A 27,366-nucleotide genomic window follows, 5' to 3' on the forward strand; every position below is an offset into this window, starting at 1 on the left:
AATGAATGTCTCCCCCAGAAAGTAGCTGAGGATGTTTTGGTAAACCAAAATTATTAATGTTGTTTCTGTACACCCTCCTTTCACTGAGTGGGAGCAGGAAAATCATAAACCACAAACAAAAGACCAATCTGTGAAGCCACCCAGATGCTTCATTTTGAGAGGAATCTGGTGGAGAACTGAGAAAAGGGATTGCACAATATCCTGCAACAAATAATACTGAGGAAGAAAAAATCAGTAAAAAAATGTCATCCCCCAGTTCCAACCTAGCTCAGCACTGAGCACCATTGGGGAAGGGAATGCAAGCTAACTGTTGAGCAGAAAGCATTGAATGTTCCACATAGGTTGTTTTTGATTTCAGAAAATAATTCAGGAATTATTTGAGGCGATGGCAGTGGGGAGGGGGCTGTCCACTGTCACATATCAGGCCAGCATGATATGGAGCCATATGAATATGATCTGACCAGATGATCGAATTAAATCCTAAATGACTTTTGAGCAGGTCAAAGCAAAAGTTACCAGCTTTGCGCAGAGGGTATTTTCACTTCTCCGGTGAAAGTATTAGCTATGAATAGCTAATCCTATTGGAAAAGCAAGATGAGGCACAGGGACTGAATGGGTGAGTGTGCGCTGCTAGGACAGTGTGAAGTGTCCTTCGCTAGAACACAGAAACACGCAGAGGAGCTGAGCTTACCAGGCAGCTCAATCCAGACCCACAGCCCCTCCATTCCGGGGGGCGCTGCAGTAATAACAGCAAATGTGAAAACACGCACCCCACACCCTCCCTCCTCGAAACTCCCCGGTGCCTCGTTAGGGCTCTATAGCAAAGGATTTAAGGAGAGAGCTGAAGCGGGGACGCCGTTCACGCCCGGCACATGAAGGCTGCGCTGGCGGGGCGATGGAGCCGGGGGGGCACAGGAGCGGGGCCGAGGCAGCGGCCGCACGTCCCGCCCGTGGGCGCAGGGAGGGCGGGCGGCCGCCGTCCCCTCCCCGGCGCGGTCCCGCCTTCCGCCCGCAGAGCCCGGGCCGGCGGCGGGCATGGCGGCGGCGCGGGGCCGGGTGCTGTGCCTCTTCGACGTGGACGGGACCCTGACGCCGCCTCGGCAGGTAGCGAGGCGCGGGGGCGGCGGGCTTTTTTTGCGGGGGCGAGGTCAGCGTGGCGGAGCTCGTCCCGCTGGCTGTGGCCTCACCCGCTGCTTCCCCTCCAGAAAATCGAGCCGGAGGTGGATGCGTTCCTGCGGGAGCTGCGGGAGAGGGTGCTCATCGGCGTAGTGGGAGGCTCCGACTATGCCAAGATAGCCGAGCAGCTGGGGGACGGGGACGAAGGTGAGGCGCGGCCGACGAGGTCTCCCGGGGGTCACCTGTGCCCTAAATCCAACCCCAAGGCTGTCTCTGGGGAGGGTGGCGGCGCCCAGGCGGAGCTGCTGCTTGGCTCCCCCTCCCTCTTTGGAGAGCCGGCAGGGATGCTCCGATCCACGCTGCCGACTCCAGCGTCAGTTTTGTACGAGCTTCATCAAGGCTCTTACAGCTGCACCCCTCGCGAGATACAGCAGGCAGGAGCCTCCGGCAATTTTTGCCTCCCTGCTGCTCCATGTGGGGTCTCCGGCAGGTTCCACTGGGGACACGGGGTAGAATAGGGTAGAAGCCTCTGCTCCCTCCGTGTTTTCCTTCTCCGGCATGGATAACAAGCGCCACTGGGCTCCAAGCTCTGCTCCCGCTTCGTGTAGGGAGGCCGAGAAATTCCCGGCTCAGGCTGATTGCTGAGTCGCCAGTGCTGCGTGTCTGGGTTGCAGGAGGGGCTGGAGTTAGATAACCAGTAACCACATCACCCCGGCAGCCTGGCAATGGGGAGGGCAGAGGAGAGAGCAGAGTAACACGCATGTATTTGAAAGCCTGACATTTTGGAGCCCTTATCTTCGTCCTGCAACTGATTCAGTCCGTGACCTCGGTCAGGTCGTTTCCCCCTGTGTGCGTGCGTCAGCTCTCCACACGGGAACAGAAGATAATCTCCTTATCCACCGTGTGGAAAGCAAGGAGAGTAGGATGGTCAGTGGCCCTTTGCAGAGCACAGAAGCTGTGGAAAGTGTGGTACTAAGAAAGCAGGAGGATGCTCACTCAGCCCTGAGCCCAGTCCTTTTCACTGCTTTTCCCAGGCAATACTCATGTTTCCTCTTTTGCTTCCTCCCCCTCAGTCATTGAAAAGTTTGACTACGTCTTTGCAGAGAACGGCACAGTGCAATACAAGAATGGGCAGCTGGTCTCCAAGCAGGTAGGTCCAGCTCCCTTTGCAGCCATGGCTTTCCTGCCCTGTGCCCTGCTCGCCGTGGGGACCAGCGCCTGCCCCATCCAGCCTCTTCTCCCCAGCTGCCAGATCTAAATGTCCCACTCTTCTAGGTGGGCTTCCTAGGAAGTCAGGCATCTTCTTCACTTCCCCTTCTCTTCATGCAGGCCATTCAGGATCACCTGGGGGAAGAGCTGCTGCAGGATCTGATCAACTTTTGTCTCAACTACATGGCATTGCTGAAGCTGCCCAAGAAACGGTAACGGCCCAAGCGCTTGCAAATAGTAGTCATAACACTGAATTCTAGGGAGCCCTGGGCTCCAGAGCTCTCATAAAAACAGCTGAGCTACAGAGCTTGTCTTGCTTCAAGTTTTATCTTAGCATCTAGAGGCGCTGTGTAGGATCACTGTCCCACTGAGCTGGGCAAATAATGGAGGAGGGTCTTTGTTCTGAAGAGTCTGCATTGTTTTAGCATAATGCCAGTTCTTTGGCCCCTCAAGTTTTCCTCCTGGGGAAGCAAGGTACAGCCACTGCACGTATCCCATTTAGGACAATGGTGCCAGCTCATTACTGGTCAGGGCATCAGGCACTATTGGTCCTATGAGTTTCCAAATAGGCAAACAATGGATCTTAAGGTGGGAAGTCCAGTGTCTGAGCACACGGTTTCACACTGTTTCTAATCCAGTGTCACTGGCTGGCCCTGCCCTGCTCCCAGCCATGTGTTCCTGTCTGCTCTTCCCCTTGATATCCAGCAGCCAGAGGGGGAGCTGAGTTGGTACACCTCCTCTGAAGGAAGACCTGACCACTACCAGGACAGAAAAGGGTAGTTTTCCATTGGATCAGCTCATCCTGTTAGTACAGAAAGGAGAGAGAGGGAACAGATGGCATGAAGGTGGAAGGGTAGAGCAGGAGGACCTCTTTCAGAGGCAGCCTGCAGTCAAGCCAGCCTGGATGCAGGGTCAAACCCCACCTCAGACCACAGTTTCACAAATGCATGAGCCACCCAGTGCTGTTGGGAGCAGCAGCTCTGTCCTCCCCTCGCCCTGGCTGGTTTTTTCCTGCTCTGCCCGTGTGTTTGTACAGTGAACCTGAGCGGGTGAGCTGTTGGGTCGAGATTAAGCTGGTAAAAGTTGCTACACTGTGATCCAAGTTATTTTCTTGATATGAGTCACTATGTGACAATAAAAGGACTGGTGAGAGGGGCTAGGGTGGCTCCCTGCAACAGGACTGCTGGCTGAACAGGCCCCTGAAAGCATGTGCTGGGACCCAGAACCCTCAAGGCTGTTTGGTTGCCTCACTGCTGTCTAGTTACCCAACAGCCTGGCAAAGTTTCAGCTCCCAAGTAGCTCTGTGGATTTAGGCTTATAGGATTTCTAGCAAACCAAGGACTTTAACCCACATCTCCTGAGTCTTGGCCTGGGACATGATCCACCAAACCCTGGGTGCTGCAGAGATGCTACTCCCAGGCTGCAGGCTTGGCTGCCTGTGTGTCTTTCCCCATGGTGTTCTTCACTGTGTAACGAGACAGGAGGGGGAGAGTTTTTCCTCGAGACTCACTTTATCACAGAGAAACAGTAGGCAGGGCTGGTAGGGACATCAGAGGGTTAAATGTGATCAGGAATCCTCAGCTGGACAGGGATGGGGATCTCTCTGCTCCAGCTAGGTTTCCACAAGAGTTTCAGTCTATTTTCAAATTAGCAGTGCTGCCATCCCCTGTTGTTTCTGTCCCACCAGTGCTGGTACCTGTCTGGCCCCTTGACAAGAAAACAAAACTAGCTGGGTTTATAGCAGAGAGAAAAGAAGGTAGCAGTTTTCTGCCAGCTCAGTGCTTTCAACCAGCCCACTGAGGACGCAGCAGAGCAGTGATCCCAGCACAAGGTGAGGTTGACAAGCAGGAACTGGATGCTGTCTGTGCAAGCTTAGATACGAGCTGCAGTCAAAGGTTCCGGGGTTAAATGGGAGATACGAAGGCCCTGATTTGTGGCCCATGAGGACACGAATTGCCTGATTGCTCCTCAGCCTGTTGGTGGACATCAGCAGCGAGTTACACTGACCTATGCTATTCCACTGCCCCAAGGTACTGCCACCTTCACAGCCCACACAATGTTTCTTAAAAGCCTCGTGGAGTGGAGATGCCACAGTCTCATCAGGCAGTTGGTCCAGGCCAGGCAATAGCTGTCCTTGCAGTTATCACAACATTGGAAAACATTACCTATCACCTCACTTAAGCTCCTTGCATCCAGCCTGTCCCCAGGGCACACAGGAACTGTTTATTCCTCTTCTCTTACAGTCTCTTTTTATAAAACTAGGCACCCCAGGGGGATCTTAAGCAGCTGTTGTTGCCTAGTCCCTGCCTGGTGTGAAGCACCCATGAGCGGGCATGGCTTCTCTCCTCCTGCGCATCCTTGCAGAGCCTTGCTAAGCAGTCATTTCCCTGTAAAGGTTGTTTTTCTCTCCCTGCCCCAGTAACCTTCTTCCTTTGCCCACCCACAGAGGAACCTTCATTGAGTTTCGCAATGGGATGCTGAACATCTCCCCCATCGGACGAAGCTGCACCCCAGAAGAGCGAATTGAGTTCTCTGAGCTGGACAAGGTACACGGGCCAGACTTGGGCTCACCCTCTCATTTGCTGGTTTTGCACAACCACAGATCTCAGGTCTTATGTGCTTCCCCTCTTCCCAAGGAGAATGGAGCCCAGCTCCAAGCTGTGCATATGCAGCAAAGTGGAGATAGGACTGAGAGTCAGAAAACCCAAAGGCAAACATAGATGAATGGAAGAATTGGATTTCATTGGGGACCACCAATGTGAAGGGGTGGCCAGCAGGATTCTCTGTGCTGTGGGAGAGCCACAAGGAATAAGGCAGTTATTTAACAGCATGTTTCCTCATTTACAGTACCCAAAGACAGCCCAGCAGCTGTCTTCTCTCTCCCGCTCTCCCAGCCCCAACAGAGCTGGAACTAATGGGCTTTCAAGACTCAGAGAGCCACAGCAGATCTGCTGGGCAGGTCTCTGGAGCGTTTGGCCCATGCTCATACCAGTTTCTGCCTGGGGGAGCTTTCTTGGGTTTGAGGGATCAATTGGTCTTTGCAAGACTTTTTAAGCAAAACTGGAGACTCTGGTTTATGAACTGGCCTTCTAGGAAACTGAAACAGTTGCATTTCATTGCCAAGGAATGGCTGGGATCTGCTCTTCCCCATGGACTGAGCTGATGGCCTTTTACTTGGACACTGGGCAGGACTGGTGGAAGTTGGCTAAATGGCCTAGGACAGGTGGGAAGGGAGCAGAACAATAAGGCAGAGTTGCCCAGCAGACAGGTTACAGTGGATTCTGAGAGACTGTCAGCATCTAATTTTTCAAACCCTCTTTCCTTCTCTTCCTCCTTATCCTCCACAGAAAGAGCGGATCCGGGAGAAGTTTGTGGCAGCCTTGCAGAGGGAGTTTGCTGGCAAGGGCCTGCGTTTCTCCCGAGGTGAGCTGGGGGGACTTTCTTGGCTCTGTCTTTATCATGTTTTCCTTAAATATTTGGGAAGGGGAGCAAGAATCCCAGCTGTTCCCTCTGAGAGCCTGGAGACCTTGGGAAGAGCAGAAGGAGCTTCTAGTCCTGGACAGGACTGCCACAGGGGCATCACATTTGCATCCATGACAACTGTGCTGCAGATTTGCCTCCCAGGGAATTGGCCGGACAGGCAGATTTCCATGACATTATCCCTGCCTTAATTTCAGTTCATGGAGCCTACTGCTGCCCAAAGGGTCTGTTCTGGCTGAAGCATCAGCAACAGGGCAGCCAGCAGGGCTCCAACACATGCACTCCTCTCTAGGAATGAGACAGGAGCCTTATGTGTGTCTTGGCTCTGAGGTTTCCTTGGGGAGGTGGGCTGCAAGGGAAACATCTTTCTTCCTGGAAAAAGATCTGACCAGGGGTAAGGAGTTTACAGCTCCATGCCATGGGCTTTTCCAGGGCCACTTCTTGGTGTGGCTCTTACAGCCAGTTTACTGAAGGTGAGGAACCAGAGGAGGGGCTTGAGCAATCCTGGGGGTCTGGCCAGGACAGGGAGAAAAATGAGGGTGTGTAAGTGGTGGGGATGATGTTGGAAGAAGACCCTCTGCAGGGCAGGTGGGTAAGTGTGAGATAAGAAAGTGTCGTGTGTTAGCCCAGCCAAAGGGCATTGGGGGGGTGAGGCTGAGAGGCAGCGAGTGACACCCACTCCTGCATCCAACGTGGGCCAGTACCAAGGATCTGGTCCTCTAAGGGCTTTCCTCCGAGAGCCTCTGCTTGCCTTCAGCATCCTGCCAGGGGCATCCTGTGCTGCCCACAGCACTGACACACACAGTTTGTTACAGCAGAGAAAGACAAGGTCCCTGCCACTGTGTCCCTGCAGGCACGGGGTGTGAGAGCAAAACAGTGGCCCTTTCTCCTCTGACTTTGGAAAGCTGCCATGAAGAGCCCAGGCCTGTTGTGTAAAAGCATGAAGACAAGGGCTGCTGCAGGCCCCTCGCTCCTCCACAAAGAAAATGCTGGGGGCAAAACAGGGATCCAAAAACAGGGAACACAGAAAAGGGACCCTTCTGCCAAGCTGGCTTCATGTGCCTTCTCCCTGGCTATGGAGGATGCAAGCCCCAGAGGTGGTGGGAGATCTCCCTGCGGCCCCTCCAGACCCCTGGTCTACTTAGGTGAGGGACAGTACTGGCTGTCCTCCACACCACCTCTTCTTCCTTTATTTTCTACCTGCTCCAGCTGGCATCAGGAGCCACTTCTTGTTGCCCAGCTCTGTTTGAAAGGCTAGAATGCAGTGAAAGGCAGTATTTTTCACAGGTCAATGGCTTTGGATGCAAAACCAGGAAGGATTTTAATAATCAACCAAGTTTAGCTCCTGCTCAGATGCTGGATCCTGCTGCAAGCTTGGGGACATCCCCATTCCTGAGCTCATAGGGCACTTGCTCCCATTTATATCACAGTGCTCTGTCCAGGGCATCCTGTCTGGTTCCTCTGCTCCAAACTGGACACACAGGTTCGAGCTCAAGCTCCCTCAGGCTCCAAGGAGGCTTGGTTTGGGATCCCCAAACCAGTGGGGACACTCAAAACAGCCAGGGAGGGGAGGACCATGGCATCAGGACTTGCATGGTTGAGCAACCCTGGGGATTGGTGCTTGTCTACTCACCACCTTCCTTAGAGAGGTAGGATTATCATTTATGAAGGAGAGTGTGAATCGCCAGGGTTTCTGAGGGATACTCCAGTAGATTGCCTGGATAAGATGAGCAGACACCTGGACTAGCAAGAGGATGTACATCGCAGCTCAAATCCCCATTTCTCTGGCTCTGAGCGAGACCTAAACATATATGTGCCCTAAGTCACAGGCTTTATTTTGGGCGGAACATGTCACCTGTCTTGGTGCTGGGACAAGCCTGTGCATGCAGTGGGGCACCTTGAGAGGACAGAGAACGTGCTGCCTCCAAGCACCCCCAAAAGGCAGCCCAGTGCTAGGGTAAACTCTGCCTGGTCTAAGAGCATGGGCTGGGAAGTTTGTTAACCCTTGGCTGTGGGTGTCCATGTCCATATGCAGGCTCTCTGGGAAAACTCCCTGACCACTGTATGTTTGCCACATCTGACTCAGTGCCTCTCCAGATGCTGGCAACCCTCACTTAGGTCTTGTGTCAAGAGGTGATGGGCCAGGGTCGTGCCCCAATTATGTTGATGGGTTTGTGGTACCTCTGTGGCAAGGTCCTTATCAGTGTGCAGAGACAGTGTATGGGAGCTCCCAGTCCCTGCACAGTTAAGGAGCATCAGAACAGTGGTTTTCGAAGGGCCAGTGATGTCCAGGCGGGAGCCTAGGAGAGAGCTTGGTGCCAGTCTCCAGGGTCATTGTCCCCTGTTGGGACATAGAACATGCTGGTGCTATCCACAAGGCATGACCCCAGATCTCCCCCAAAGATGCCTCTCTTGGGAGGAACCTGCTGGTTCCTGCTTGCCTGCAGGGAAGCTGTGCTAATGTCACCCCAGCCATACTGATGTCACTCCAGCCTGTTGTCATAGGAACAGCCTCTGCCACTATCCTAGCCACATGCCAAGAGGAACACCCAGGCAGAGCTGGTGGTGTTCATGGCTGCTCTTTGGAGTGGTGGGTCCACACAGACATCCAGCTCCCTCCCATCCTCCTGCCCATCCCAGGGTGGGACACCCTGCCAGCTCCCAGTGACATTTCCCGATGCCCTCTCTTCTGCTGGCAGGTGGCATGATCAGCTTTGATGTGTTCCCAGAGGGCTGGGACAAGCGCTACTGCCTCAATGTGCTCGACGATGAGAGATTTGACACTATCCACTTCTTTGGGAACGAGACGACCCCTGTGAGTATTCCCCACTCGCCCCACACGTGGCCGCTTTCTCTCCTGCGTGGAGCTGCTCTATCACGGGTGCAATGGCTCAGGTCCCATCAGCACCGATACAGACCTTTAGCATGAGGGAGGAAGATGCTGTCCTGTGGTGTGGTTTGTGATGGTCTCCGTGATGGCAGCAGGCCTTACTGGGTCACAGGGAAATCACCTTGGATTCACTGTGCTGGCAAGCAGGTCCACCTCAGCCTTGCTTTCCTTATCCCAGCATCCTTGGTAGGGTGGCAGCCACTCCTGCAGCCTGAATGACCCCAAACACAAGCCCCCAGCACTTAGGAGAGGATTTCTCAACAGCAGGAACAGCTTCACCTTCCCTTTAGAGCAGTGGAGGATGATGCTTCCTTGCTGCTGGAGACTAGATTAATCATCCACTCAGCTCTTTCCAGATGCCAGCAACCTCTGCTCCCCAAATGTGCCCGCCCCTCCACAGGGGTAACCTATTAACCCCTCCACAAACAGAGCAGGGGTTAACCCCAGGCTCCTGGACAAGCTTTGCTGGTCTGGAACCTTCCCTGTCCTATCTACGCTCCTCCCCTGGCATTGAAGAGGGGAGGCAAGAGGGAGGGAGCAGAATTCCCAGCCCCTGGGGCCAGCAAAGTCCTGACTGCCCCTTCCCACCAGGTCCCTGCCTGCCCAGCTGCTGGCTCCCACCCAGCTCCCCATGGGACAGAGCAAAATGCAGATTCACGGATGAGGTTGTTCTGGCAAGACCCTGCTAATGCTGTCCCTGTTTTCTATTCCCCTGCAGGGAGGGAACGACTATGAAATCTATGATGATCCCCGCACTGTGGGACACAGTGTCCAGTCCCCCCAAGACACGGTCCAGCGATGCCGCGAAATCTTCTTTCCAGAAAGAGCCAATGAGTGCTGACTGCCAGGTCCTTGCAGCCCTGCCCCAGTCCCACCCTCTCCCCCCACCAGGAAAAGCACCTTGATTTGAGGAATCTGCTCAGGGTAGACCAAAAAAACACTTCACAGAGCTGGTGAGGATGTAACACGAGTGTGGGTGGGTAGCAGGAGGGAGCCTTAGCTGAGCAGCCCTTCGGCGCTCCCCATCTGTGGCTGGGGAGTACCAGACCCTCCTCGCCTTCAGAAAAACTTCTCTTGACGGTTCAGCTGTGGTGGGCGGTGATGCAGATGCTTTTGTGGTTGGAAAGCATTTAAAAGGGCCAGTCGAGAGCGTGTGTGTGTCCGCTCCATGCTCCCTCTCCTCTCCTTTTCCACTCTGTTTCTCTTAACAGTTCCGCATGAGGGAATATGCTTCTCACCTTTCTCTCTCCCTTGCACCTTGGCCCGGGAGGCCAGGGCTGCTGAGGCTGCTGAGGCTCCAGACATTCACGGGAGCTGCTCCAAGGCAAGAGGCCAGGAAGGCTGTTTGCTCCAAGCCTGTGGTAGGAAGGAATAGTTGCAATCCCAGCTTGTTGCACCATTGTGTATTCTAATGGAGACGTCACCATGTCCTTGCCCTCAATGCCACACTGTGCCAGTCCCTCCCTACAGGTGACCTGGGAACGATAGTTTTGAAATGATTGGGCTGCTGCTCTCAGCTTTGCTCAGGTGCATGAGGAAACCAGTTCTTCTCTTTAGCTTACAAAACCCCCTAGGGTTTATTTTCTATATTATTATTCTATATTTTCAAGTCAGACCTTGCCTGGCATGGCTGGAGGATGCTGACACCTGGTGTGTGCAGAGCTTGCTGTGGAGCAGTTGGGGCAGAAGGCTTTCCAATGGTCTTCCCAATCCCATGTCCATTAGGTGTCAGAGATCACAGAATCACAGAATTGTTAGGGTTGGAAGGGACCTCTGGAAATAATCTAGTCCAACCCCCCTGCCAAGGTAGGGTCACCTAGAGTGGGTTACACAGGAATGCATCCAGGAAGGTTTTGAATGTCTCCAGAGAGGGAGACTCCATGACCTCCCTGGGCAGCCTGTTCCACTGCTCTGCCACCCTCTACATAAAGATGTTCTTCCTATGTTGAGGTGGAACTTCTTCTGTTTTAGTTTATGGCCATTGCTCATTGTCCTGTCACTGGGCACCACTGATAAGAGTTTGGCACCATCCTCTTGGCACCTGCCTTTGAGGTATTTTTGTGCATTAATGAGATCCCCTCTCAGTCTTCTCTAGACTAAACAGGCCCAGCTCCTGCAGTCTGTCCTCATTAGAGAGATGTGTCTGTGTAAAACCTTACCCAGGGCATTCATAACAGACCAAGTCCCCTTGCTTCCCAGTGCTCAGCTTTCCATCCCTCTTGCCAGAGATATTTTCAGAGAGGGCCAACACAGGCCAGACATGGTTCATAGTGCCAATGGAAGTACCCCCCAAGCAGTGCCCTCCAAGCTTGCTTTTCCACCCTGTCTCATCCCACACACTCGGTTTACATGGTCATCTTTAGGGAGACAGGATGTCTAGTGCAGCCATTGCCTGTCCTGTTCCTCTCCCTGGATCTTCGTGGATTGCAAACCCACATCTCTCCCTTGACCTTCTCCCTCCTTTTATTCCCGGCAGTTATGTTGGGATGTGTGGCCACACTGGTAACACTAGTCACAATTTAGTGCTCAAAAGGAGCTGAAGGATCCATCCCTGCCAGGGAGATGTCCTGCTTGCAGCTCTTCAGGGCACACATTTGTGGACCTGGAGAGTGCTGGAGGTTCATGCAAACTCCCCACCATTGCTCCTCAGGAGCCTTTCTCACCCCATCCCTGCTGATATGGCACTGCCCTGTCTCTTGGTCCTGTTTTTTCTCCCCTTTTTCTCCTCTTCCTGCTCTCCTTGCCATTGTTCTTCATCTCCCATTAGCAGCTGGACTGCAGAGAGAAGTTTCACAGCTGCCTACTGCCACCTAAGCAAGGCACCACCATCTTCCTCAGGTGAGATACGCTGGTGCTTTTAGACACAGGGCAGGGCTCCCCCATTGCCATGGACAAGAGTCCCAAGTGGCTGCCTGGCCACAGGAGCAAGGATACTGTATGACCAGTGCTGGTGGGGTGCTGTCTCCTCCACTTGATTGCACGTCTTAACTACAACACATCAGATCTCTGATGCATCACATTTGCATGAGTGCAGCTGTCTGCCTGGCATCTGGAAATCCCCAACAAATGCACAAATTCCTCTTTCTACCCAGAGAAGATTTCTGTGTGGGAGAAGAGGACCTGTTGGAGAAGCCTGAATGCAGGGTACCCATTTCACAGGTCACAGGTTTTGGCCCTCCACTGCAACCTTCATGGAGGAGTTGTGTTTTGTGGTTCCTCCTTCTGTGTTTCACTGTGGATCAGTTATGTGTGAGTCTTGGGGAGTTTATTTTTCCTGTAAGTCTATTCAAAGCCAGCTGGACCTCTAGTGAGTTTAGTTGTTAGTGAAGAGCAGGGCCTAGCCCTGACAGCATGGGGCACCATGGTGGCCGTGGGGGCTGAAATGAAGGGAAAGGCAGGCTCTGTCCAAGGCTGCTCCTGGTGGGAGTATGTCCCTTGCTCAGGGTGGGGGAGTTGCAGGTTGAGCAGAGCAGAGACAGACATGACCTTTGAGGCACCAGCCATTGCTTTCTCAGCTCAGGAGCTCACTTGTGCATGTGTGGGATCAAGTTCAGGAACCTTCTCCATTCCTCTCTCTTATACCAAGCTTGGGCTAGTTGAGGGCATCTCCCACCTGGAGACCCAAGAGGCCAAGAGGGATGAGGAGGAGGATGGTGGCATCAGAAGTAGCTGGGGCAGCCTCAGGGTCTCAGAGCCACAGAATGGTTGAGATCGAAGGGACCTCTGGAGATTCTTGGTCCCACACCCCTGCTCAAGCAGGGCCACTGAGAACCCTGGCTGCCTGTGCTGTGCTTTTGCAGGCAGGGATGATACAGGGATGGGAGCCCCATGCCTAGGGGACGGTTCATGCCTGTCCTTGGGACCCCTTTGATGCTCCTGTCACGGTGGGTGCCCACAGAGTAAGTGGGGGTTTCTCCCTGTGCATGACAGTGATCAGGTGTGGCAGGCCCCACGCCCGGGACTGTCTTGCTATGTGGCTCCATATCCATGCAAGATGGGCAGCTCCTGTCTGGCTGATACCAACTGTAAAATATATTTAAATACATAGATACATATATTAAAAAAATTAAAATCAATCCTATTAAAGCCACAACACGCAGCAGTTGGAGGCAGCATGTGCTTTGTGCTGGGCTGTGGGGGTGAAAGGCAGCCAGACAGCAGGCAGCCACACTTCAAAATGCCCACAGCAGCGAGGGACCAGCCTTGGTCCTGGTCACCCCTCATGGTGAGCAGCAGCATCCCGTCCCAGGCTCGCAGTGTGCTCCCCGTGAGCAAAGGCTGGAGCACTCCCAGCCACCCAGGACATACTGTGCAGAGGTGGGTGAATCTCTTCTGATGTCTGGATTAATCCCTGGGTGCTCCAGGTCCTTTACCTGAGAGAATCACCAGCATCCCCACTGTGACACACACACAGAGGACAAAAAGCCAGGATGGGCAGGGCTCATGGGAAAGTCACTTTTAATGGTTTATTGCCAATGTTACAAAGGTTGACATATGGTCAGACAGGCGGGAACCACACTGGAGTTGTAAAACCAACAACAACGAGTCTAGGGTTTTAGTTTATTTCAAAAAAAAAAAAAAGAAAGAGAAAGAAAAAATCAGTTTGCCTTGGCCAAGCTGACTGCATGTCCTGGGTATGCCTGGAGCCTGAGCCAGGGTTGCCACAGCCCCTGGAAGAGCCAGGCTTTGAGTTGGCAGTGAGATGGGTCAGAGGGTCCCAGGGCAGTTCCCACACTAGCCTGGTCTAGGGCAGCATGTGGTGGTCCTCCCAAATCCACAAGGCCCAGCTGTCCTGCACAGCACCAGCCCTGCCCCACTCCTCTCCCCGCTTATCCCTCTCAACAACAGCCGTGGCAAGAAAGGTGCCAAACACCCCCCTCTGTCCATGCTGAGGACCAGCAGTGCTGGCACCTTCCGCTGAGCATGTGCCCCAGGAGCTGGCTATCACCTCCTGCCCTGCTCAGGGGGGCTGCTGGCACCCCACTGTTCCCAACCCTGCTTTGAAATAAATCCTTTAAGATGCTGATAATTCCCAGAGCATCAGCACAGGTGCTGTTCCCCTGGGATCAGCTCAGGACCAGCCCAGTGCACATTATCCTTGTCCCTCCCTGGAGCTGTGGGAGCCCACCTGGCCAGGGTATGGCGGAGAAGACCAAAAACTAAGTTTGTGCTTTGTATACGAGACCCTGCCTACACTGAGGGGCTGGGGAGGAGGTGGCTGTGCTCGCCCCACAGCTGAGGCTACTCAGACCCCTCAGCCCCTCACCACCCCAGCAAGCTACAGACATGCACACACACACACACACGCACGCGCACGCATGGGAAGAGGGGTCCCCAGGGGGCTGGGGAGGCAGGGGAGGAGGAGAAAGTAGCCATCTCCCCAAAACCATGTCAGCACCGAGCCAAGAAAAGCACACTACTGGCCCAGCAGCGGTGGGGAGCACAGAGGTGCCAAGTGCCCCGTGCCCAGGTGCAGCCCCCCAGGCACAGCAACAAGTGCCCCCAGTGCCCTGCCAGCAGCTGTTAGTCTTGTAAAACTAAATCTTTGCTTCCTATAAGTCACTCACCTCCTTGTGGTACCGCTGACCTGAGATCTTATGATGGAGGGATGTGGCTCAGGTGGGTGCTGTGAGCTGCCAGCGATGGGGATGGGTTTCAGACACCCAGATCCCGCACAGTGATCCGTCATCCCACACTGCCCTGTTTTGCCCCTGCCCCAGGGCATGTCCCAGTGTAGACCAGGTGGGATGCCCATCTTGCCAGAGTGGGATTCAGGAGGATGAGCCTCCCCGTGCCCCCTCCTGCTCTCAGCACCTGCTTCAGCCCAGGGCAGCTAGAGGGCTCTGTTCCCCATGGCCTCAGGGGGCAAGGAATAGGGGACATGGAGCTCGGTGCTGCCCCCGGAGCTGGGGTGGCCGGGGAGGGCTCTGCTTCCCCTGTCCCCCTCGACAGACACTTACAAACACACACAGAGAAAGGAAACCGTAACCTTATAAAAGACACTGAACGCAAACGCCTGCATGTTTGGGGGCAGCCCCGGCCCCATCACCGCCTCGGCTCCCCCCACGCCCCCTGCGAGCGGCCGGGCAGGCTTGCTCCATGGGGCTGAGTGGCTGGCGGCCCTCCGGGCGCCTAGGAGCCGATGATCTGGCCAGACCATGTCTCGTGCTTCGTGTGCGGCGCCAGGTTAGTGAGGACCACCTCCACTGCCTGGAACTTCTGGTTCTTGGGAGGGATAGGACAGACCTTGTACGTCACCTCATCCCCCTCCACCGGGACGTACTCCCCCTCGATGCTGTGGGAGAGGAAAGGAGAGGATGGTGGGGCTGCGGCCAAGAGACAGACCCCTGCCCCAGACCACCCAGAACCAAGGAAGGCACCTGACCCACCAGCTGTGCCTTGGGAAAGAAAACCCACAGGTGATGAGGGGTAGAGGACAGGAAGATCACCATTCCCACCCAATGGAGACATCCATGCCCCAGCCCACAAGTCTCCAGCCCCATGCTGGCATGGCTCCCCCAGGGTGTTCTGGCACCACACAACGCCGGGACTTACTCAGACACATGCACGAAAATGTCCTCTGTGCCATTCTCAGGGGTGATAAATCCGTGTCCCTGGGAGCGAGAGAACTGCTTGCAGACGCCTTTGAAGACGGGACCGGCAGAGGCACGCGCCGTCCTGCGGGAGGAAAGGGAAGGAGATTTTTCACTGGTGGCACTCACCCGGGGGGCAGCACAGGGAGAGGTTTGCTATCAACACATGATGCCCCCTGGGAGAGCACAGGGCACCCACCCGCAGCACCCTTGGCAGGTGTGTGCAGCAATGCCGGGCGCTGCGTTGGCAAAGTGCACCGGTGTAAAGGGCTGACCACAGCCCCTTCTTAGCTCAACTGGATGGTCCCAAACCCGCAAGCCAGGTACTTACGCCGAGTAGGTCCTGGTCCTCTTGGTGGGGAGGGGGCTGGGCAGGTCCCGCAGCAGGAGGTTGCCTCGCTCCCAGATGCGGCTGCCCTCCCGCTGGAAGGGGAAGGTGGGCCACACTGGTGACTTGGGGGAGTGCAGCGGTGGCACCGATGGTGGGGCGCTGGGGTCCGAAGACATGGTGGGACCAGCGGGCTCCTCCGTTTTGGGGGCAGGTGGGTGGGTGGCAGGAGAAAGGACACCCGGGCGTGCGGGTCTACTGCTGGTGACCTGGGGAGCAAAAGGAGGCGGGGGTTACAGGCCCTTCTCTGGGGCTTTTGGCAGGGACAATTTGCTGTCAGGAACTGCCCCTCTGCTCTCAGCCGTCTGTGGGAGCAGGCAGCATGCTGCCAGACTTCTGTATTGGACACCAACCCCCAAAACTAGGAATTGCCCCTGGAAGCCTGAGATATTCCAGCAAATCAATCCCAAGGGAAGAGCCTGGTTTGTGGCTCATTTACCAGGATAATCCCATATATTTGAGATGAAGTCGCTAAAAAGCACAGCCTGGGAAAAGAAGCAGTGGAACATGAGCTGCCACCAGCAGGGACCATTTTGGGAAGGATGCCCATGCAGTGCCAGTATGCCTGGGTCTCCAGTCTCAGACTCTGAGAACTTGTCCCAACCTGAGATTTCTAATAAAAGAGTGAAGGAGAAAAGCTGAGACAATAGGTAGGTCAAGGCCAGGGGTCTGAGGTCTCCCCAGCAGAGGAGGTTGCCTCAGCCCTATAGGATTTAGGACCAAACTCCAGCCCCAGCCAGCAGCACATTTGTACAGGAAGGGACACCAGTAGGCTGTGATGGGGCTGCCAGCAGCCTGCACACCCCTTCAGGACCTCAGTGAGCCACAACACAAGCACAGCCTCCTGTTGCTGCCATCATTAGGCTCCAGTTTTTGGCTGGCATCGTGCAGTTTGCAAGGAGTTAAAGCTCTAAGGGGAAGAAACCCCACAAAGGTGTCCTGTCAGAGCAATTGTGGGCACTGTTGTCCTTGCTGAAGCACCCCAGCATGAAATTGGAGGGGTTGTGCACTTCTAAGCCTCCCAGTGAGATGCATGATCAGCACTGCAGCCACTTGCTCAGAAAGCCTTTGCTCTGATGATTTCCAATCAGTCGCTGCATCTGACACTGGTGCCTCTGTCCTGGGGTGCCCCACACCAGTGGCTGCTTTTGGGGGCACCTCTCTTTGGGTGTGCTAGGTGAGGGAGCTCACCCATCTCCATCACCCCATCAGTGATGGGGTTTTCCCATCACTCAGAGCTGCGGAGCCTGACATCCTACAGACTTACCATCCCCTTCCCCACCACCCACTTCAGCCCTTTCCCACCCCACTGGGGTATGCAGCATCTTTTGGGATGACAGCTGCACACACCAGGAAACCCAGAGAATATTTAATTTGTTTTCTGACTCACCATGGCCCCTTGAGACACGAAGGCCCTGGGGGGATGTGCAAAAGGGGGTCACCTCCACTCTGAAATTAGCAGGCACCAAGGACATGGAAAAAGATTTCTAGAGCAGCTGAAGTTTCAAGGAGGGACTAGGCAATTTCTGCTCCCCCTCTGCTCCACCTCTACTTGCTTCCCCTGCCGGGGGGTCTGCCTGCCACTGGATCCCCACTGCTACCAGTCCAGCTTGGATGCTGCCATGGGATGCTGCCCATCTGGGACTCAGCTGCCCCCTCTAAGCCTTGCAGAGCTTCACCCTCAGATCCAGGCGGCACAGCCCATGCTGGAGTCCTACCCCAAGGCAGAAGCCACCATGTTCCTCTGCCCTCCAAGATGACTTCCAGTCACGGCCACAAACCCCCCCAAAATGTCTCTCCCTTCACTGGCTCCCCACCTACCCCCACATCAAACCCTTCCTGTGCTTCAGTGGCTCCCCTCTGCCATGAAGCAACTGGAGCATGCGTGCTTGTCTTCTGCTCCACATCCCACCCCACAGAGAAGCTCCTTGGCTCCTGGCCCAACAGGCTCAGCATCTCCTGCCCCCATGCCCAGCTTCAGCATCTCTTTCCCCTACACCCTGGCTCAGTAACCCCTTCTCCCATTCCCAGGCTCAGGCTCACCTCTCCTTCCCCCATGTCTGTGGAGCTTGGAGAGGCTCAGGGAACACCCAAATGAGACACCCCAAAGCCAGGCCAGACATCAAGCAGCTTCATGGCTCCCATCTGTGCCCCCATCTGTGTCCCCATCCAACCTCCCTGCCTGTGCTTGCGAGCAGTCTGGCCACTTTAGGCCAGAAAAATGCAGGATCCATTGCCTTCCCAGTAGGTGTCAGGGCTGTAGGAGTGGGATTATTTGGGGGAAGCAGGGTTGTAGGAGTGGGATGGTTTGGGGGGAGTGGCCCTCAGTTCTCTGCCACATCATGAAGCCGCCAATATGAAAATGGCCTCGCCATGAGGCACCTCCTCTGTGTGCGCTTTCACTGACAAGGCCTTTCCATTCCCCCACCAGATTAGGGACAATGGAGAGTATTTAACCTGAATAACGATGCTTGGAGCAAACTATTAGTATGCTGAGGAGCTGGTTGGCATCCATAAGGGGCTGGAAAAATGGAAGTTTCCCAGAGGCAAAAGAAAAGTAAGAGGCAAAGGGGAAGAGGTGTGCAGGAGTGGGAGCCTTGCAGGAAAAAAATGCTGTGGGCTGGTGAAGTGGCAACCAAGAGAGGGTTTGCTCCAGGTTCACCTGTGGGAGCAGCCCAGGCTCAGGTGCCCTGGAAGGCTCCCTGGTTTGGGGGACGAGGAGTGGTCAAGAACAGTAGCATGCTGGGCATCACTGAGGAGGCAGACAATCTGATCCCGAGGGCCAAGGACAGAAGCAGAGGGTGCCCTCCTGGGCTGCTGTTTGCCCCCAGGAGCTGAGCTTGCTCCATGTGGGAGAACAAGCTGGACACGATCGCTCATAGGCACTCTGGGGGGGCTCTGGCTGGCCCATGGGGATGTGGGAGGGAACCCTGATGTGGGATGGCATCTTACTGGGATAAGCACAGGGATAGGGCACAGCAAGGCTGTGGGATCCCCATCCTTAGGGGTATGCATCCCCCGGACACCTCCCTGAGCTGCCTGCTCTAACTTCTGCTTGGAGCAGGGGCTGGAGCAGGGACCCCTGTCCTGCAGCCATGCCAAAGCTGTCTCCCACAGCCAGCATGCATACTCTGCCCCTCTTCAGCATCTGGAACAAGCATCCCAATTCTGTGGGTCAGCCTTGGTGCCCAGTGGCTGAATGCCTGGTTTTGCTGGTGCTGGTGAAGCTGAGGTTGAAAGGGAACTTGGCACCACGTGAGACTCCAGAGCAGTATCCTACCTCCTACCTCACTGAAATCCCCACAGCAAACAAAGGGACTGAGGAAATTAAACTCAGGGCAAAAGTGGGCTGAGAGAAGACAGGGGACACAAGCATATCCTTGCCAGTATCTCCTCCCCTCCCAGCCCAGCTAGAGGTCAGGGAAAATCTTCCTGTTCTCTCCTTTCCTTCCTGTGCTTCATCCCACCATCATCTCCCCAACCCTTTCTCCACATCGCAGCCCCAGCAGGTGACAAGGAGGAAGCACCTGGGCACAGGAGGCATTTTCACCCTCTCCTCCATCTCCCATGGTCATGAGAACCCCTGCTGGGGACAAGAGCATCTCTCTCCACCCCAAGGATCTCCTGGTCTGGCTAACACCACCCACAACACTGTGTCCACTCCACGCATATATACAGTGCAGGGATGAAATCCGGGTCACTATGAAGAAGAGGAAAGGCTGCAGCAGCCCAGCTCTGCCGTGGGGCATGGGAAGCCTTTCCAGCATAACCCCTCTCCACCATCACTGCTGGACCTCCACCTTGCTCCTCCCTGTCTCCCCTTGGTGGCTTTGCTCCAAGGGTCTCCCAGGGTGACCATCCTTCAAGCCAAAGAGGTGTGTGAGCAGTACCAAGCCCAGGGCTCCCTGGAAGGATGCTCTTCATAAGAAACACCTACCACCCTGTCTGTCTTCCCCCCTCCCCAAAGAAACCATCTCAGAGCCAAACTCCAGAGCCCTCTGGTGACAGGGTCTCCTTTGGCAGCAGCAGCCAGCTTTGCTTTTATATTTTTCGGAGGGCAGGCTCCTGAGCTGGCAGAGCTGACAGTCGGGAGCGCTCGCAGGCTAAGGCAGGAAACCCAGGCCAATTAAGGCAGACAGGCAGTAGACACATCAGCTTTTATCTCAAGATCCAAGTACCCCATTCATCAGCAGTGACTGAAAGGTCTGCGGTTTATCAAATAAAATCACTGTCTCTCTCCCCTTCTTTAAAGCCAAACACATTGACTTGGGTGCTGGCTGTGACCTTGTTTAACTAAACAGCCTTTCAAGGTCTCCTAGAAGGGGGGAAAGAGCCTTTTGAAGAGGCACCAGCCTCCGTCCGCTACTCCCCGTTCATTAGCAGCAGCGAAGAAAAACCCCTCACACGTCCCTCACCCAGGCAGGGGAATACGTATTTAATTAGCTTAATCGCCCTCGGTGAGTCGGCCCTCCCGTGCGGCTTCTTTGTGCTCCTTCCCATTCGCTGGAACCCCCGGGATGCCCAGGATGGATGGGAGGATGGGTGGCCGCTCTGCTGGCGGCCGTCACGCTCAGGCTGTGGACGTGACCCTTCAGCTGGCCTGTCGTCGCCTTTATGGGCTGTTCCCTTTCACGCTGCTGCTTCTCTTTGTAAATCCCCAGCTCAGATGCTGTCTGCCACAACACTCCCGAGTGCCACTGCTCCCCCCACCCCAGCCAAGGAGCTGAATATTTTCCCTCAGCTGCCTTTTCCAGCAATCTTCTGCACAGGCTCTTCCATGCCACTCGCCATCATGTTTTCTCCACCCCTTGCAACTACCAGTGGCCTCAGTTTAGGAGTCAGGTTTACCACCCCTCTCAATCCACCCCAATAGAAAAAAAGGTCTCTGTATGTCAAAAAGACACCCCATCTCCACAGCCAGCTGCCAGTAGCCATCTTCTCACCCCACAAAGCAGGAAAGCAATGCTCTGGCCCGCTGCCATCCTCGGGGAGGCTGATGCCCCCCCAGACCCAGCTTGTCTAGACACAGGCTGAAACAGAGAAGAGCTACACCCCTCCAGACGCACGAGTGTGTCCCCAGGGCTCGATGCAAAAACAAAAATCCCATTTTTCAGCTGCTTGGCATATTCACCTGCCGAGGGACCCAACAAAAACACGGCGGCCAGCAGAGATCCCAGGGGGGCTGCCATGAAGGTCAGGAACAAGCTGGGGAACAAGGATGGCTCCAGGCAGCGGCTACCATGAAGAGGGCCACCACAGCACTCGCTGGGCTATGGTTCTCCATCCTCCCTTCCTTGGAGAAGGCTCACAGCCTCGGCGTCTGGCAGGTTTTTATAAATGCTGTCTCTGTCCGATGCTAATGAAAGCCTCTCAGCTCCCCCCTGCTCCCATTTTTTGGTTACCAGATCACGCTGTTAAGAGTTAAATACCAAGCAAAGCAATTTCCTCATCTACCCTGAGTGTTACAAATCCCTTTGCTGAGACAAATTACTGTAGGAAAAATAAAACTAGGCGGTTTTTGGGGAATGCACACTGACAGCGTCCCCTCCCCAGCTAAGCCAATCACACTCCCAACTTCAGAGATCTTTGCTGAGATAGTCTCGCCTACGATACAGCCTGCTTAGCGCTAAAATATGAATGTCACCTTTATGGATTGATTATAAAAAGCTCCCCTAGTCAGTGCTGGGCTGCCCAGTTCTCAGGGAGGCCATGGGGGAGAGCAAGCAGGCTGAGAGATGCAGAGGAGAAGCAAGGAGAGAAACCATCATGGAGGCTTGATTTACCTTTTAAGCATACATGCAAAATCATCACAAATACCGCCTTGTGGGATCTGTTTGTTTTCTTGTGTAGGTTTTTATTTTTTAATTAGCAGAGTGTTCAAAGACGTGGTACAAACATCTTCCTCTGTGTCCTTCCTTCCTTCCTCCTTTGTGGATCTAACTTGCCATCAGCAGGAATAGCGCAGCCAGTCCCAAAGAAACACCAATTCAAGCCACATCATTATTAGTCTGCTTTAATAAGACGGATTTTTCACAAATTGCCTTCCCCTCACCCGGCAATCAGAGAGCTGGGTCCCAGCTGAGCTCAGACCTCCGTGGCAAAGCCCTGGATTATTTGCCCCCCAGCCAAAGCAGACGTGCAACATTGCCGCCGCCACCCCCAGGGGAGTTATTGTTCCTGAGGCTGGTAGGGAATAACCAAACCGCAGGGAAGTCACGCTTCACCCTCGCACCTCTCCACCGTCAAAAGGAAAAAGCAGGTTTGAAAGAAAAAGGTGGTGCGTGAAGTTTAACCTCCAGCTACAATAGCCCGGGCACGCTAGATGGCCATTGTGCCTCCCCTTACTCACCTCCTTAGCAGCGACGGGCTCCTTGGAGCTGCGCTCTGCAGAGCATCGGTGCTCGGCGGGGCCAGACACTGCCCCGCTACCTTGCGAGGAGCGGCGGTGTCGCCCGCAGCCCGGCTCCGGGGGGCTTCCTCCGGCTGCCTGCTGATGGATCTGCGGTATCTGATGTGTGTATGATGTGCGCTTCGAACACACACGCATCCGCACGCCTTCCCCTGACGTCAGGGCCGGGCCAGGGGGAGCGGGCAGGTGGGAGGGATCAGCATGGTCATTTCTGAGCTAGGCTTAAAGGAGAAGGTCTGTATGGGGGGCCGGAGGTGACGAAGGTCGGCCCCGGGGGACCGCGTCGCTCCGGTTGCGCAAGGTGACGCATATCGGTGCCACGGCCAGACGCAATGGGGCAGCCCCACAGGCTGCAGGGACAGAGGACGGGGTGTGGGGGGTGTGGGAAGGCACCCGAGGCAGGGATGGGGACAGGAGGCCAAGTCTGGATGGGGAGGGTTCCCTCGCAATGGGTCAAACCTCTCCCCTGTCACCTCAAGTCTCACTGGTGCAGCTGCAACTGCTCTCCCCGCCTGCCCCAGTCTCCCTGCCCCCTGCAGCCCCCAAGCACCTATGCCACAGACACCCCCGGTGCAGCAGGAGAGTACAGGGGGCACATGCTGCAAATCCATCCTACTGCTCCGCTCCCCTGCTTTGGGCTCATAGCCAGCTGTCACAAGCCCAGGTGCTTCTTAGGGCTCTCATTTCTATCAGTGCTCTGTGCCAATCCCCAGCCTCAAAAGATCCTTGTTTTCCGTTTTCCCCTGTGCTGATGTGACCGGGCTCAGGAGAGCCATCTCTGTGGGCAGAGGCAATGTCATAAATTGGCCCAAGACTTTCTCTCATAGGGGCACAGGGTGATACAACGAGGACAGGAATCAATCGTTTGCTGATTCCACTGGGAAATAGGGCGAGGAGTAATGGGGTTTAAATTGCAAGGAGCAAGATTGATGTTAGACATTATGAAACGCTTTCTAACAGAACAGACAGTTAATTACTCAAGTAGATTGCCTGGGGAAGCACCAGAGTCTCCATCACAGGAGGTTTGTAAGAATAGGCTGGGTAGGCATACTTTGTGGGGAATTTAGGTGATAGCAGCCTCATTTTGGAGTAGAAGGGTGGATCACACCAGCACCTTATCACGCAGGTCCCTGTGATCCTAGGAAAAAATATACAACCTCAAACAACCATGGTGCAGTGTCAGTTCTGCTGGGAGCTGTTACAGCCATCTTGTGACATGGGGTGGTTCTGTGTTGCTTTTGTTTTCTTTAACTCATTCCTTGATACATTTTAAGTAGCTCAACACCATGGTGCCAACTGGATCTGTTCCAACCCTGGGGGCTGCAGGGTGGTGTACAAGTTGTGTGGGAAGCCACAAGGCATAAAACACGGTCAGGAGTCAGGCTGTATCCATCCGTCCACCATCCATCCATCTATCCATCCAAGTACTGGGTGTTGATCCGTGGCTGCCCCAGGGGCTTTGGCAGAGGGTTTGGATCACAAAAAACTTGTCTTTCTCCTGTCAATGAACTATAGTGCAGAAAAAGGCTCCATAGACAGAAGAGACCAGGCCATGGCAAGGCCACTAAGAAGCACTGAAACCCCAAGTGCAGGTGGGTTCTGGCATTGCCCATCATGCTCTGCTTGTGGCTTTTCAAGTAGTTTTCCGTGACAAAGCAGGAGCCCTATTCCTACCCTACGGACACCACAAGGCTCATCTCCCCAGTCTACCCTTCAAAACCTTGCAAAAGAAGGGGAGGAGACCCCAGCCAGCTCTCAGACCCTACTCTGAGTTTCTCCTGAGATGGCCTCTCCTCTCTTGTGGGACAGCTCTACACATCCAGACCAGGAGGGTCCTGAGCTGGAAACAGCTGGAGGCCAGTGCTGGGGATGTGTGGTATGGGCATGCCCTCTTCTTCCCCAGGCATTCATTTAACATTTGTACATTGAATATCAGAAATACCTGTACTTTCCCATTTGCTTTGTGGTATGCCAGGTTTACCTGTGTGCCCAGTTGCATGTATTAAACAGTGTGAACTGAACAGAGGAGATGAGCGTCAGAGCCTGGCTCTCCCATTTAAAGGCTCTTGATGGAAAAGGCACAGGGAACTCAAAGTATGTTTGGCTGGAAGGTGGCTCTGGGCATGCGCTGCAGCAGAAGAGGCAGAGAGTCTAAAGCAGGCAAAAATGATAAAAGGAGAAGAGGGGAAGCTTTGATCAAACAGAGAGTGGGAGTGGGGGTGCCAGAGATGCCTGCAGAGATGGAAGAAAAGGCAGGAGTGTGGAGGACTTTGTACGTGAGAAGATACATAATTCCTTTGGAGTCAATCAAAGGAGGGCCAGAACTGTCTAGATGCAAATTACCACTCACCTCCCCTAGCATCCCTGAGCCAATTTTGCTCAAGAGCCATGGGGATGCAGGGACAGAGAAGATCTTAAACAAAGTAATTTGGGGGTTCCTTTCGTTTTCCTCACAGGTTCCAATCCTTCAGGTACCTTCAAATAGTATTTTCCAGTTTTCCTGTACAATCAAGAGAATGAGAAATGTCTGGAATTTTCTCTGAGGGACAGAAAAACTCTTGTGCAACCCCTGGATTCCAGCAGCTGAAGCTTCAAAAACACCAACTAACCAAAAAAAACAAACCACAAACAAAAAAAAACCCAACCATCAATGGAGAACCATGCACCCAAATATTGGAAAAGCCCCAATACTGCTGAGAGAGACTCTGGAGACTTTATGGTTATGTGTGAAAAGGTGTGTATAGGCACTGCAGATTTGTGGATATTCACCATGTCAGTACTCCTGGAACAAAAAGAGACACTCAGCAAAATGAGGCTGGTTCACATCTCCAACAGCAAGACACTTTAGCAGCAGCATTAAAGATAGTGTAACTGAGCACTACCAGTAGCTGAGACAACACCCATGTGGGGCATAGTTTGGCTTTTGTTTATGTTTTTACATTGGAGACAGTACTTGTGAAATACAGAATTCCTTCAGGGAGAAAACCCAGGTGGGACCAGAGCAACATCTGTGATGTGTACAACGGCCCAGGCACATGCCACTTGGGATTGAGGGGAGTTACCTGCAGAGGGTGAGACTGGAAATCGTTTCCCATAACCTGAGATGTTACTGGTGGAGGCTGAGAAACTGACAGCCAGGCTCAATGCTGGTGGTGACTGTAGCCCAGTACTTGAGGCACTGACGCTCATCCAACACTGCCATAATTAGCTTTCTCTCCACACATTTCAATTCAGTTTCCCCAGAGTAATAGCAAAGTACCTGCAAGTTTCACCAAAATACATCGTTGCATAGAGAAGAGGAATCCTGTCCTCCTTACTGAGGAGCGGCCTGCAGCATTCAGCCCTTGCTGGCAATCACAGAGCTGATACAGGAGAGAGAGATTCTGCAGGTCTTGCTTGGTGCCTGCACTTTACAAGACAGCAGACATAACCGGTAAGACCCAAACCAATATGAAATGAGACCTTGCAGGCCTGCTACTCACACAGCTGGTTTTTGGGGACTGCAGATCAGTCTGAAGGGAGATGTATCTGCTTTGTATTTGGCACCCAAAAGCCTCTAATGGGGCATAGCTATTGGAACCATGAAAAATGTTAACTCAAGGATGGGCTACAATGGAAGCATAATATAACTCTGTCCAAATCCACTTCTCTTAATCTCTCATGTTCTCCCAGGTATTCCAGTCTACTTTTCCTCTGAACCCATGCCCCTATTTAACCTTACAGTTCTTATATACAAAAGCATCCAAAGTGATCACTGTGCCAAAATCAACAGTGTCTAAGTTCTGCCTCCTTGTGTGATACCAAGGCTATTTCTTCCCCTGCCATCAGAAGAAGGACAGGGTCGGGAACTATTCTCTCTTCTGAAAAAGTAGCTACAGACACCTGCGAAACCTGCAGTCCAGCTAAAGGTCAAACCTGGCACTGCCAAACCTGCATGAGGCCAGGACAGAACAGCAAGGGATGAGGCACGTGTGCCAGCAGAACTGTGCTGTGCCCAGATTAGCGCAGCAGTGACTGTAGTGTAGGAGAAAGGAGCCTTTGTAAGGTTCCTTGAAGTAGGACAAGAAGAGCAAGAAACACTGGGGATTTGGGTTGAGGTGTTCTGTTAGAGTGGTGTCTGCTGTGCTGGCAGCAGAGCATATTACTGAGGCAGTAGATGCTGCTCCAAGAAAAATGCCGCTTTTCTCAGGTGACAGGGTAAATCTTGTTCCTGGGCCCCCCATTTAATACAAACACATCAAATATGTGCAGACCAGCCATGTTTATTCAAACAAAAAAACCTCCAGAACCCAAAGATCCTGGTGAAACAGGAGTAATTGTGAAGAGATCAAAAACTCCTTGGCCAAGACAGGTATCTTTTTAATGAGGCCTAACCATGGTATTTTCAACCTCATTCCCCCCCCGCCCCCCTCACCGTTGCAAGACAGCTCAACATTTAATGATTTCTTATCTAAAAGCCATGTTACTGTCCCACCACGCACTGCTGGGGGGTGTGGGGGATGACACACTTAGCCTTTGCATCAAAGACATTATGCTGAGAGTGCAGTTTTGACTGTCAGCCAGGGATGTTTGGTTTTCCTGGCAGATCTTTTTTTAAACACACTTCAAACAACCTCCTTTCATTTTCCCCAATAAATCTCAGATGTTAGCACACCCCCTTGTTTTCTGCCATCCCTCACACTGCTTCCCTCGCTGCAGAATGCACCAAGGCCTGAAAAAACTACCGTGGGGGTTGGTTTCTTTTTGGCAATTAACACTCTGAAATTATTGCAGCTCTGTGTGATGACAGTTTGTCCCTGACAATAACCTTGACCTAAGCACTGGACAGTCGGCGCTGTGAAGAACTTCCAGCTGCAAAGGGCACTATAGGGTTTGTTGGAGAGGTGGGCAAACAACTGAAGAATAGGCTTTCAGAGAGGCGCAGACTTTGATCTCTGCGACCCTGTCGGGACTGAAGCTTATGCAAATGATAAATTAAATCACAATAACCCCGGCTGTGGATTGCTTCAGCCGCGGCACGGGAGCCTCTGCCCGGGGCTTGGCAGGGGGGGCGGGGGGAACAGAGAGCAACCGTGCACAGGGCGCCCCGTTGCTGAGGACATTTCCACGTTTATAATGACCAAATCATGTCCCTCACGGGGATGACCGGACACAGCCGCGGACACCCCTGCGGTTATACCGGGCCAGGGCTCGGCCCCGCCCCCGCCCCGCCCGAGGAGGAACAAAATGGCCGCCGCTTTCCCCGCCGCTTCCTTAAGTGCACGGGGCCCGCCCGCCGAGC

At 53.9% G+C, this 27,366-nt stretch overlaps 2 protein-coding genes across 2 annotated transcripts; one reads left to right on the plus strand and one right to left on the minus strand.

The window, feature by feature from the left end:
- The first annotated feature begins 1,004 nt into the window (after positions 1–1,004).
- PMM1 (phosphomannomutase 1) lies at positions 1,005–12,797 on the plus strand. Its single transcript, XM_032689628.1, has 8 exons — positions 1,005–1,104; positions 1,206–1,323; positions 2,190–2,266; positions 2,446–2,537; positions 4,772–4,871; positions 5,673–5,748; positions 8,505–8,620; positions 9,414–12,797. Exons 1-8 carry the CDS (start codon positions 1,036–1,038, stop codon positions 9,534–9,536), a joined length of 771 nt encoding a protein of 256 aa, XP_032545519.1. The 5' UTR covers positions 1,005–1,035; the 3' UTR covers positions 9,537–12,797.
- Positions 12,798–13,136: 339 nt separating this feature from the next.
- On the minus strand, positions 13,137–22,282 carry CSDC2 (cold shock domain containing C2). The gene is made up of 4 exons (XM_032689629.1): positions 22,026–22,282; positions 15,620–15,885; positions 15,251–15,373; positions 13,137–14,990 (listed from the first exon to the last, which is right to left on the minus strand). Exons 1-4 carry the CDS (start codon positions 22,221–22,223, stop codon positions 14,828–14,830), a joined length of 750 nt encoding a protein of 249 aa, XP_032545520.1. The 5' UTR covers positions 22,224–22,282; the 3' UTR covers positions 13,137–14,827.
- Positions 22,283–27,366: the final 5,084 nt, after the last annotated feature.

This window comes from Chiroxiphia lanceolata, chromosome 5 (genome assembly GCF_009829145.1).
Source record: "Chiroxiphia lanceolata isolate bChiLan1 chromosome 5, bChiLan1.pri, whole genome shotgun sequence".
NCBI lineage: Eukaryota > Metazoa > Chordata > Aves > Passeriformes > Pipridae > Chiroxiphia > Chiroxiphia lanceolata.